The sequence below is a fragment of the Dysidea avara genome, chromosome 1 (assembly GCF_963678975.1).
Source record: "Dysidea avara chromosome 1, odDysAvar1.4, whole genome shotgun sequence".
Taxonomy (NCBI): domain Eukaryota; kingdom Metazoa; phylum Porifera; class Demospongiae; order Dictyoceratida; family Dysideidae; genus Dysidea; species Dysidea avara.
Window position 1 is genome coordinate 23,793,771 of NC_089272.1, and position 12,700 is coordinate 23,806,470.

A 12,700-nucleotide genomic window follows, 5' to 3' on the forward strand; every position below is an offset into this window, starting at 1 on the left:
TTACAACTGATAAAATCTCCTACCCCAATAGCATAGCCAATAGTCATAATAGCAGACATCACACAAAACAGCACTGCTAATATCATATCAGTTATCATCAAATTAGCCACAAAGATGTTATGAGGCCTGTGTAACCTTCTTGTAGTATTGATGGTGACTAAGACCAAACTAGCCATTAGAAAAATGATCAGCGTAGCCATCACCTTGAATCCCAAGGACAGGTAGGTAGAATACTCTGGAAGATTGTCTACATCTTGTGATAGAAACAGTCCTGAATGTTTTGCTAGCAAGTTCCTGATTGATGTTCGTATATAAAATGGTGGTGGTTAGTGTATTCAGTGAAACACAACAGGTATTGTTTGTCACAGTAAAATGCATACCGTATAGGGCAAGAAATTTTCATGGTATTAAATTTTCGTGGATTGCTAAAATATGTAATTTTCATGGAATAAATTTTCGTGGTTTAAACATCAATCTCCATACAACTAGTACAGGAGCTAATGTTTAATTTTCGCAGATAAGACACCTGCAAAATCCATGAAAATTTGTATCCCACAAAAATTTCTTACCCTACGGTAACAAGATCTTTATATGTATAGATTGTTAATTGAATCAAATATGAACCTTGGTTAGAGGTTGCCTTGTCTACAACTTGTGAAAGAAATAGTGCTGAATGTTTCTCTAAGAAATATCCAGTTGATACTCATAACCAGATGCTGTGGATGGCATCTGTTGTAGCTTCAAATTCACCCACTTCACAACCAACGTACACTGTTCTAAATGTTAAAAAGTACCAAAGTGTTGGAAATTCTGTAAGTGATTTATTATTCCTTACAGTGTTTTTATAAGTGCTTGATTGTAGAGAACAGGTGGAGTTGCTGCAGTTGTTTCCCATTTATTAGCCATTGTTGCTATGTATGTTGGCTATCAGTTTCATTTCGTAAATGAAAAATTGTAGATGTGACACATATATTTTTCCCTTTGTGTGAAACTGATAGATGTGAAACTAAATTGTAGATGTGAAACTATTTTTCCCTTTGTGTGAAACATATATTTTTCCCATTGCTAGCTAGCTACATGTACAAGTGTATAATATATATATAAATTTTTATTTAGAAATAATTTCATTTTAAGATCATTTCAATTACCATACTATTAACACTAAACTAAAATCTTGACTGCCATACTAATGTTAAACACTTTTGTACCCAACTAGCTCTCATACCCCTGCAGGCTGCTCTTTTCCTTTTGCATGTAATTCCCACAAGAAAGTCTGCACTTCAGTTTTTAAAGCTATGTACCAGTGTACTGTGCTGAGCTATTTTATAATGGAAGCTGGCCATGTACATCAGCTTGATATGGTGTAACATTAAGCTGACCGTTTTATTACAAACAATGCAAGGGTTACTGCATGCAATGTTAAGTTAGTTAATCTCCCATCTTTATCACAAGGAAGAGATAACATGGAACTTGTAACCTTTTATAAAATTGTCAACTAACTATTTCAGATATCCATCAACGAATTAATCCCTCCATCCATACCACAACTAAAGGCCATGCATCCTTACCACTCGCTATATGAGACCCTATCAAAAATTGACTCATCAGCAATAAAGTTATTGAAGTAATGGAAAAACAACAACCTACCTCCTGATGAATGCAGCAGGAACAATACATTTAGACAGTTGATAAACGTTATAATCATCTCATCTACGTATATTGTAATTTTCCTGTTCCTTATACTCCCTGCATGGTGGAGGGAAAGTTTGTATTCAATGTTTATGCAGCCCACTATGCAGACTTCAAAACAGGTTCACAGATAACTATTATGGAGTTTAACAATTCCTCTCCCACAATCTTCGTGCAAGATAATGCCTCCTATTCTTTGCATGGATTGCTGATGTAGTTAAACAGAAAGTTCAGTAACTATACTTAGCTATTATAGAATTGGTTTGAACTTCCAGCATATCAATATTATACAGGACAGTGTGGCTTTACTTCTTATGTAAATACATATGCATTAGATTGGCAACTCATCCATAGATTTTTGCCTGGTTCTACCATGCAGAATTATAGAGATCGTAAGTGTAGCTCTCAATATATGTAGATGTGTAGTATAGCTATTTCTATCATATAATTCCTTGTATTTTATTATAAAAGCTACTTGCTGCTTGCTGTTACTGCTGCAGTTTGCTGCTGCTCAGTCAAGGCTCTGAAAGATAAATGTCACTAGAACGTTGTAGCTACCATGGAGGACTATTCTGCCTTTTGGTTGTGGAGACTTTTGGAATTATGGACTCAACTTGCTGTCAGTGTAGAAATGCTGCATGCAAGACATACTAGGATTTCCTAGGAAGGTGCTTGATTTTGTTGTTTCTGGAGATTTTCTTTGTCCTCTTGCTCAGCAAGTTTTGAGAACTCATTTTTGTGATGGGATTTTAGATGTGACTTTAGATTTGTAGGGTACTTTCCTTTAATCCTGTGATTGCAAGGTTCTTTCCCTTCCTCCTTATCCACCAAAACTTGACACAAACTTATATCCAGAGCTTTGTCACAACTAGGCTACTAGGTAACCTCTGCTTTGCCATTTCACTAACAGCTTCCACCTACAATAAACTCCAACAGTTCCAGTTAGCAAAGTGAACTAAGCAATTTTTGTGCTCTCCTTAGTCCTTAAATGCTGATAGATCAAATAACATGGGCAAAGTGACTATTGGGTTAAGTAATACCAGAGGATATAAAGGGCCTAATGGCTTTGAAAAGACTTTTTCATAAGTTTAAAAAACATGCTGATTACTGATAAATGAAAACTTGTCAATGAGTCAGCAAATCACTAAATACTTACTAAGTCTTGATGAAGCAATTATAAGTAAAGAGTAAGTATTTAGTATCTAACCATCCCTTTACTAAAGTATTGAGTATCTCTTTAGTAAATCATCCAACATGTGGTATAGTATTAGTAAGCAATTACTAACAGAAAAAAGGCTATACTTTCCCTAAGTAAGTATTAGTAAAAGTATACCAGAACAACACTAGTACTAAGCTTAGCAACTACTACAAAAACGAATCCCACAATGCAAAGCTCTATGTCGCTCAATATAACGAGTCAAAGCGTATCGTTTCTTTGAACTGGCTGGGCATCAAAGTCATTGGCAAACCACTTTCCTATGATATTTCCCTGGCAATATGCGAGTTAAACACCGAGTGGCGCCTTTGAACGCCCATGCTAAAGTGGTATATTTTTAGATAACTTCATTCAGATTATTCTTTTGAGAACAATAACATAGAATTTGTCTTACTCTAGCATGAAGCATTTCTACTAAACTTCTCTAGTGTCAACTCCTTCAGGTACCACAATGGTCTGTGTAATCTCTCCAGTAATTGTGTTCATGCTATGCATGTCTTTTTGTAACAGTGCTCAAGTAATGCTAGCTGTGTGTTCCTTACAACAATACTGATGATGTCACTCTCTCAATTAACTGCTACCATCCCATGGGTACCAGCCAAAGTTTTGAAAGTCAGTGAGTTCATTTTGTTAGAATGCATTTTTATTGTATTTGCCTTTTCCATTAGAACTTCCATAGTGTTGCTCATTTCTATAAAACTGCTGATAACTGTTTCACAGAATGTAGTAATGCAGAACCAGGAGTAGCTGTTACTACTGGTATAGATGTTGATGATTTAGTCCGTGATTCTCTTAGCAAAGCTGAAGTGTACTCTTCACCTAATCACCATCAACAATCACCACTTCTTCAGTATACATTTACAAGTACAACGGGAATGTCCCCAGTACTTGGTGATGCAGACAACAGAACGGGCCATACTAAACCAACAAGCAGCCAAAACAGATGGCATAATGATGCTGGTCATTTGATCATCATCAAAATGTTATTAGAGGAAACATGGTATCTAGACGTGCATCAAGAGCCAAGACTCCATTGAAAGCTGTAGATGTTGACATAAACAATACAAGTTATTCCTTGCAGACTAATGACAGGACTATGGTTAGAAACCCTAAAACTGTCAGTGATTATGAGAGCCATGATCAATACAAGGAATATTCTAGTAGTAGTCTGCCAGGGATTATGAGACAGACAGCAGGAAATTCCAATGTTGTATCCCTTTTTGGGTGTTATGGTACACGACAGGTATGCTTGTACTGTGCATAGACAGTTTACAGAGTTAGTATGTTCATTCAAGCCATTGTTTATGTGAATTCTGTAATGCTGGTGTTAGCATGTTTGTTTACCTTTTAGAAGACTGTACACGAAAGTGATCAGGTACCAGCTGACAACTGTTCTAATAGAGGTATGTAAGTGTTTTTTAGTTTTAACTAGTATGTCAAGAGTATGTGTACTGTAGATGCATTCATCTTCTCTCCAAACTTGTGAAAAAGATTTTCAAGAACAAGCCTCCGTACGGATGACTTTCATTGTGCTATTGCTTGTGAATATTTTTACTTACATTGTGTGAAAACAACAACATCTGTTATTTCATTTCTGTCTATAGCTATACACATTTTCTGGTATAAAGTTAGGGTGGTAGTCAAAATTGGAGATATGGAATGAGAAAAAGCTTTTAAACAATTTTTTTTTTTACTTTTAGCCTAGACAGGTGAAATATTATAATTGAATGCTGTAGATCTGTGTGTAGATTAGAGATGCAACAATACAGTGTGTAGATGTATCGATGTATTGCCTCTGGTGTATCACGATACAGCAGTATATTGCGCGATACAAAGCGGAGTCTAATGGTCTATGTTATTGTTTTTTGTTTTTTTTAAAGAGAAACAAGTGAGGTAATTTTTCTTTTAGAAGCACTACATATTACGCAGTTTAACCACAATGTACAATAATTTGATTGTCAAACATGTTAAGCCACAATATGCGATAGATTATATCGATACAGTTTGACTTTGTATCGATACAGTGATATTGTTTTAAAATGATATGATATGGGTCATATCGCTGCATCTCTAGTGTAGATTAATTTGACATTTCTGCGATGGTTTTGTGTTCAGGCTGTTTCTGTTATACAGTGAAACCTGTGTACTGAGGTTGTTCCCAGCTATACCTACATGAGGAACATCTCCATCTGTAGGATGGTTCTTGTAATTACATAGGCTAGTTCAGTATATACGTAACAGTTGGTGTAGTTAGGTGGACTCAGATATGCATGCAGTTGTTCCAGCATTTCCTTTATTGGTAGCTTTCAAACTACTATTTACCTGGCACAACCATAAATTAACTTTAACTTCAATATTTAGTGCATCTCTTTGTCAGGGGAAGCTTCCAACAGACTGGAAAATGGTTTTGTGGTGTCAGTTTATAAGAAAGGCTCTCACAGTTGCAAGTGTTAGCATTGCAACTGCTAAGATTGGTCTCAACTGCTAAGAGTGCCAGCATTGCAACTATATATTATTTAGTTCAAGCATTTTGCAGCAAATGTGCAAGTTATAAGAGGTGGCACTAATGTAACACTACGTGGAAAAATTTCATTGTAGAAAGGCTTTTGCTTCACCTTTGACAGTTTTGCTATTATTGTTGGCATGTTTCTTCCAAGTTAAATGTTCGTCTATCACTACCCACAGGTATTTAGCCAATTTGTATGTTGTAACTATTTACTGACTAGACTTGATAACAATGCTTTATGTATAGGTCTTTTTTCTTGCCACTTCCTTTCATCAAGTAACCAGTTTGTCAATGCCACCACAATGAAGAGGTATGAAACTGCTCAAAAGTGAGTCCTTTAGTGAGGAGGTCCGCTGGATTGTCATCGGATGAACCATGCTGCCAGGTGATGTTTGGAATTGACTGGTTAATCTCTTCCACTTGATGTTTGATAAACTGAGGTAATTACCTAGCTAGATGGATTCATTTAAATGAATTGAACTTTATTTGTATTTTCCTAGTTTTCTGGAGTGAGAAGATCAGTATGGTATGACTTGTTTCTGTGAATAAGTACAATAGTGTCCATTTTTGAGCGAATATATATAAAATTAATTGGCAAGATTTTTGTTTTGCCAATCCTAAATAGCACTGCTAGCTATAGTCTGCATGATTTTTTATTTGTGTAGCTAGAACTCATAGAAACAGTACAAACACAGTTAATTAATTTAGTCTGTAAAGAAGAGGTGAGATAAATTGGCAACTAATGAATCTACATAGCTACACAATTTATTTAATAGCATAGAGTAAATCTAGCATAACTCTGTGTCCACGAGTACCTAGCTAAGTGTTGAAAGCATGTAGATAGCTAGCTATTATAATTATGGTGAAAGGGTAAATATAATTATATTTTTAAGCACATTCTAGTATGCATGCCGGTCTCACTCGTGTGTAAGTGTCACTGTATGGAAGCCACTGCCCTCACCACTCTAGCTATAGTACCAAAAGCGAACGTGCATGAGAATAAAAGTCATGAGTGAATCAGGCATTGAACCCTGACCATTAATTCACATATTAAAGCATGCATGCTCACTATGACATAACAATCAACTACATGGTGCTACATTAAACCCTGTTTTCGTGATCATCGTATATAATTGCGCATGCGCAGCCTTATTGCGTAATCTTGCACCTCACGTGCTGATCTGAGCCCTATAAATTGGCCACCTTGACTCGACCCGCCACCAGAACACGGTAAGGTCGCTGATTCCACTTTGAGTGTAATTGGTAGCAACCGTACGCGTATTGGAAAGGACCGCGCCAGGTTTGACGTTGAGTGAATTCATCCGGCTGAGTGCGACGTTTCCAAGTATTAGACTAGTCTGTGGCCAGTGGGTGAGTATCTATCTTTACTGTTGTATGTACGCGGCATGTGGAGTCCTTAAGGTCAGAATGGCTTAACAAAACCCGGCTTCTATGTCTTGTAGTCAGTCTACTGTCGATATGACATGGCTCAAACGCTGGACTAGCCGCACTTCATGTCAGAATCGTTAAGGTCGGCGTAGAACCATGCTAGAAGGTGCATGCATGTTCAGTTCACGGCTAGATAAAATAGTAGTCAATGCCGTCTGCCTCATGATTCAAGGTGTCTTCAGTGCCATTTATAGCAGCTCACAGCCAGTGTCATTCGGCTACTATAAGCTCAGAAGAATGTTGTATTAGCTTAAGCGGACTGCACTGTAGCTATCAGTGAAAAATTAGCTGATGTATGCATGTTGTTTATGAAAACGTGAAAGGTCACTGTTGTTTGTTGTGACAATTGGAACGTGTTGGTTATCAACAACAATCCTTAGACATTAAGAATACTTTAGGCGACTCCAAATAAATTCTCTGTTTCCCGTCCACCGCCCGCATCTGGTTACTGTCAGCCCATTATTCCGTATTCTTCCATTATTTTCCGGTTATTCTTGCATACTGACAGGCTCAGAAAAGCCATCTTGAAACAGTGTCAGCTCACGTGTCAGCAGTGCTATCGAGTTGACACAAACTTCACGTTTGTACTATTTTTGCAACTTGAAAAGGAAGGAACAAGCTTAAGCATGCTCTTGTGTAGCTTTCATGGTTGTGCCAGGTAAATAATGGCTTTAAATGCTGCCAAACTTATAATGAAATAATGGAAATGGACCACCCGCCCACATGCAAATATGCTTGACTCCAGGACGGGAAACAGAGAATTTATTTGGAGTGGCCTTAGGGTACCCCACATCAACTCGTCAGTCTTTTGTGAACCATCATGACTATATAGAGGTTACTACAGTACTACGTACATATTATAATGTGATTATATTGTTTATAGGAATGTCCAGATCCCCATCGCCCACAGGAACTGGTGCAGACGGCAGTAGCCGTGCACCTGATCCCACTGGTGAGTTAAATCTAATGTGTGTGTGTGTGATAGTTAATTGTATTGTGGTACAAGCATATCAAGAAGTTTGCGGACATTTGCTACACTTTTGTTGATGGCAAAAATGCCAGCTGGAACAGGCATGCCCAATGCATTTCGATTGAAGAACCGTTAAGAATTAAATTTATTATCGTGTACCACCTACCTCAAGTCTGTTAGTAACTTTCCTAGCTTAATACGTGTAGAGCAACTCACTGCAAGTACAATAATGCCAAAGAAGTCCGTTTCACAGAAATTTGGCACGTAAAAATGGTCTAAACTGACCCGGTGTAGCAAATTTCCCCATAAATTTTGTGTTGGGCGTTTTGGGAGCATGCAATAAAGGGCTTAATAACCTGCGACACATGATAGATACCTCAGATTCTAAACCAGATTTAGAAAGAGCAGTGAACAGATGAGCAAAAGGAATTCAGAGGAAATTTAAGCGTGTCATGTTAAGGTTAATTGAAAAGAACTCACTTTTTCTATGGCAAATTGTATGGCAGATATTTGGAAGGGAATGTTCTGAGCTATTTCAATGTCTTGAAAGCCATTGAAATAGCTTGCAGCCTTCACTACATAGTATTACAATGAAACAAAAGCACTGTGAATTAGTTCTGCAGGTTAGTTTGTGAAAATTACAGTGTTTTGTGATTAAGCAAAATAGTGTCCGTGCCATATAGCAAACTTCTTTATATGTAATTTTTTGAACCACATTTCAATCAGAAGCAACTAAGTGGGATTAATCTCTACATGTTAATACAGACAGAATATGGCTTTTAAAGTTGTGCTCAAAGTTAAGTTGTGTTCAAATTTCTTATAATATTAATTGTCATTTTTGGTAATATACGTATGTACTGTTTTACTATGTAGCCCCCACCGTGACACGTAGTGCCACCAGTGGTAAGTTGATAAGCTTTACCTATAATGTACTGTAAGGATATAATTTCACCATCATAGGATCGATGACGTCGTCATCAGGCAGTGGGATCCATGGTATGTTTAAATGTTTTCTCTGTCCTGTATTTGTTGTGTGTACATGTACATGTGTTTGTGTATGCATGTGTGTGTCCTTCCTTATATGTGGATGTTTATTTATAATGTGTTACTTTACTATGTTGTACTTTGAATGGGAAAGTGTCAAAGTGTGCTATTATTACACTTTGGGTTATAGACATGTCCAAAGTTTAGGAATAGGGATTGCTGAATAAATATACAAATCAAAAAGAGATGGCTGGAAAGATCAACAAGTATTGTGGTTATATCAAATAAACCCAATATTTAACTTTGCCAGCGTATGTACTTTGGTACTTTTGATGACACATGATCCTTGTTGGTTTATGAATTTTTCAGTTTCATAATTGTTACCTGCTGAGCAAAACCAGCCGTTTTCTTTTATTGCTTCTCTGTTAGTTATAGTAACAAAAGAGTGGACAACCAAAGTTTCAGCTTTTAGTGATGAATAGTTTTGCGAGTTATAGTGCTAGACAGTTGGAATAGGAATAGGCTCAATTTGTACAACACAGTATGGCAAATAAATTGCAGGAACTTATTTAATTGATCATAATTAACTCAAGACTGAAACAAGCTACAAAAATGTGGTTTGGCTTGGTATGTTCCCCATGAACTGGCACATCGATCAAGGTATAGTGTTTTTCCTGTACATTTACGTGGAGACAAAGAAGAAGGCTGTTTCAACAAGTAAATAATGATGGTAAACTTTTTACTACCACATTATAAACAAGCACCCATAACTCACACACTGTGCACTGTGTATGAGCAAGAATTAAAAATAAAGATTTTCTTACTCCCAACAAACAGGGGATTCTGGTGGCATGTAGGTTTTATTCATTTGAGCTTTGTTTCAGTGCATATAACGAAGCTATTGAAACATGAGTAAAATTTTATGTAGCATACGTAGTTTATTTCAATGCTTTTTAATAGCAAAATAGAATTTTGCAAAAACGGCAGTTTTTGCTCAGCGGTTCATATTTTCTAATATACATGACCAGATTTGTGAAAAGGAGTCTTCCACACACATACATTTCTATGAGCTTCAAAAGTCATAACTTAGTGTTTAATAAACATATAAACCTGAAATGTATCCCATTCACAAAGCAATGTTGGAGCTTACCACTGATCATATTTTAAGTTAATAGCAGCTTTCAGTCTGAAGGTTTGAGTTGTCAAAGTTGGCATATTGGATGTGTGTGTGGAAGACCCCTTTTCACAAATTCAGTCACATATGTCTATTTTGTTTGCATTAATGGATAAACTTGTTAGACACTTAGCTTAGTATAGACTTCAATTTCTAATGAAAACATTAGGTTGAAGATGTGCAATTATACAAGTGCAAGAAAAAATTTGGGATTAAAGTAGGGATTAAAATGTAATCATTCAGTTGTGTTTTGTCTCAGCGGCTTGTTTCAGTGCTTTTTATTGCTGCAGTCCCTACTCATATGGAAAATTCCTATTTTTTTCTTGTACTTGTTTGTGTACTTTTTGTAAATTTTTATTGAATAACCGTATTTAGTAATTCCCCCCTCCCTCCCCTCCCCCCCCCCCCCTCTGCAATTCTCGAAATACACAGCTAAACATTCCTAAGGATGCGGATTTTTAACAAACCGCTTTAAACAACACATTACCCACAGAAGTATCTTTTCAACTGTTTTATAGTGTGTCTACAGTATTATTTTCCACTAATTCTCTCAACAAAGCCTCGGGGCTGTTCTTACTTTTAGTTCGCATAAGTATGGATCTCGCCCACTTTCTAGATGACGAGATACACAATACTACGGTGTTTTTCAGTTGTACGCCTGAAAAGTGCTCTGGGAAAGCTACCCATAGAGTCTGTAGAGAGGCACCATATACAACCTGTTTTTAAACTCAGAAAAGAAACCACCTTCAAGCCAAAGCAAACACTCTAATCCTTACGTGTGTAGTGGCAATGTTGAACAGGCAGCAGCATATCTCGAGGTGTATCCCAACATTAAATCACATGCTTGCTACATTATACTACACGTTTATTCCAATATGTTGGGGCACTGTGGTGTGCGTGTTTTGATGGAAGCTGTACCCATGAGAGATGGCCACGATAAAGAAGGATCAAAGATAAAACAGTAGCGCACACATTGTAGGTATTTAATATTGTGAAAGGTTTTTCTGCACAAAATTTGAAGTGTTTCCGCCAAAGAAGCAAGGCTGTAGCTGTGGGTTAACAATTTACATACCAAACTTGTCTGGTTTGCTTTTGGTAGATGGTTTTTGCAGATGGCCTGTATAACCACGTAAGACTTCTGTGTAGGTCTGGGACGTGGTAATTTAGTAATTTTACAAGTATTGTTTGACCTATGCAAGTACAATTACAATTACATATGCACTGATTATTATATTTGTATTTATCATAATAGACGGCTTCCTGCCAACTAGAGAGCTACAACGAACACCAGTGGGTATGTTTATTTACTCTTAGTTATTTGCTCTTGTTAGTATGTACACAAAAGGAGGAATTTTCAGGGACCATAGAACATTGATAAAAAAGTACTGAAACAAGCTGGAGTAGTGCACAATATTAAATCATAGTAAAACAATAAGAAGTGTTATATTCCTACGATTTAGTATTGTGTACTAAAGCTTTTTTCAGTACTTTTTATCGATGTACTATGGTCCCTACTTTAGTTGAAAATTCCTAATTTTTGTGTACTTGTTTGTTAACTTTTTTTTTGTAAAAAAATAGAATTATTGTGACTGGTGAACCCATGCTTACCACATCAAAAGAAAAGGCGTTGTACACCCCTGCTACCAATTATCATCTGAAAAGTGAAGCATCTATTACGTTACATTGTCAGCTATGTTCAACCTGTTGCACAGCATTACGAATCAAGAATGGTTTGAAAAGCCCTCTGCAATCAACGAAAAAATACTGTCCTCCCTTGTGCCCCATTCATCTTTGATGGCAGTGAAAAGTGTAGATTTGGCAGTAGCATGTGATGGCTTCCCTTTGTAACAGAAATTGTCCGACATTGGTAAATCCATGAAGAATACGTTGTGCATACATGTACTGTGGTATGCCAAAAGGCACCTCTCAAGCTGAAGTGATGTCAAACAGTGAAAAAATCAAGCCCATAGCCTCAGTCGTTATTGAGTTACAGTTGTCTGAAGGCATCGGTCAGTTACTCAGTCAGTCAGTCAGTTAGCCAGTGGAAAATCCATTTAATATTTATTTTTAAATTCCATAGCAACTTGTTGAAAGTGTTTTGGGTCAATCTGAAAGCTTGTTTGGATTTAGTTTTACCTAACCAATACTGCCTCACCGTCATAAGAGAAAGTTGAGGCTGGTTTTTGGGTGATGTTTTTCGTGGGCCACACCTACTCCTTCCTACTATACAGTACACAGTACGTTTATTGCACAAGCATTATCACCAATGTTTTGAGGTTTTTTGACAGTTTGGGATATGTACTATTGTAGCAATAGTTAATACTCCCCTATTATTAACTGATTGTAGTGTAAACACAGTATTGCCAAACTTTACATTTAATATTCTACGTCAATCTGCCATTGCACAATGTACTGTCTGTATATTTGGAAGATTTGGGCTTTTCCAGCCACAAAAATCACTCTACAACTGGTCTCATACACCTTAATGGTGCCTTAGTATTGGTTAGGTATAACCAAGCACAAAAGTACTTTCAGTATGACCTGAAATGCTTCCAATAGGTTGCTACAATTTTTAAAAGAATTATTCAGTGCATAGAATCTTCAGATAAGCAAAACCATAATTTGATTACAGCTAAGGCTACAAGGCTTAATTTTTTTCCACTCTTCAATGCCACTTCACCCTGATTTGTTACCCAGTCTGGGAAAACTGCG

At 36.9% G+C, this 12,700-nt stretch overlaps 2 protein-coding genes across 3 annotated transcripts in view; both read left to right on the top strand.

The window, feature by feature from the left end:
• The first annotated feature begins 3,302 nt into the window (after positions 1 to 3,302).
• Positions 3,303 to 4,508, top strand: LOC136249143 (uncharacterized). Of its 2 annotated transcripts, XR_010698089.1 has the most exons (5): positions 3,303 to 3,348; positions 3,416 to 3,517; positions 3,574 to 4,148; positions 4,257 to 4,308; positions 4,363 to 4,508. XR_010698089.1 is itself a non-coding variant. In XM_066041090.1 (4 exons), exons 2-4 carry the CDS (start codon positions 3,903 to 3,905, stop codon positions 4,389 to 4,391), a joined length of 327 nt encoding a protein of 108 aa, XP_065897162.1. In that variant the 5' UTR covers positions 3,364 to 3,517; positions 3,574 to 3,902; the 3' UTR covers positions 4,392 to 4,508. The 2 variants fall into 2 exon arrangements, 1 of the variants encoding a protein (XP_065897162.1); XM_066041090.1 differs by lacking the exon at positions 3,303 to 3,348 and having other exon boundaries at positions 3,364 to 3,517.
• Positions 4,509 to 7,583: 3,075 nt separating this feature from the next.
• Positions 7,584 to 12,700, top strand: part of LOC136236810 (uncharacterized) — a 14,005-nt gene continuing 8,888 nt past the window's right edge. Inside the window, exons 1-2 of the mRNA XM_066027072.1 lie at positions 7,584 to 7,659; positions 7,744 to 7,812. Coding sequence (XP_065883144.1) covers positions 7,584 to 7,659; positions 7,744 to 7,812 — 145 coding nt within the window. The remainder of the gene's footprint in view (positions 7,660 to 7,743; positions 7,813 to 12,700) is intronic.

Bases quoted from the DNA above. Each gene is read 5' to 3' on its own strand.
- LOC136249143 (XM_066041090.1), top strand. From the start codon at position 3,903: ATGGTATCTAGACGTGCATCAAGAGCCAAGACTCCATTGAAAGCTGTA. The intron at 4,149-4,256 runs GTATGCTTGTAC...TTTACCTTTTAG, and splicing joins GGTGTTATGGTACACGACAG to AAGACTGTACACGAAAGTGA. The intron at 4,309-4,362 runs GTATGTAAGTGT...TGTGTACTGTAG, and splicing joins TGACAACTGTTCTAATAGAG to ATGCATTCATCTTCTCTCCA.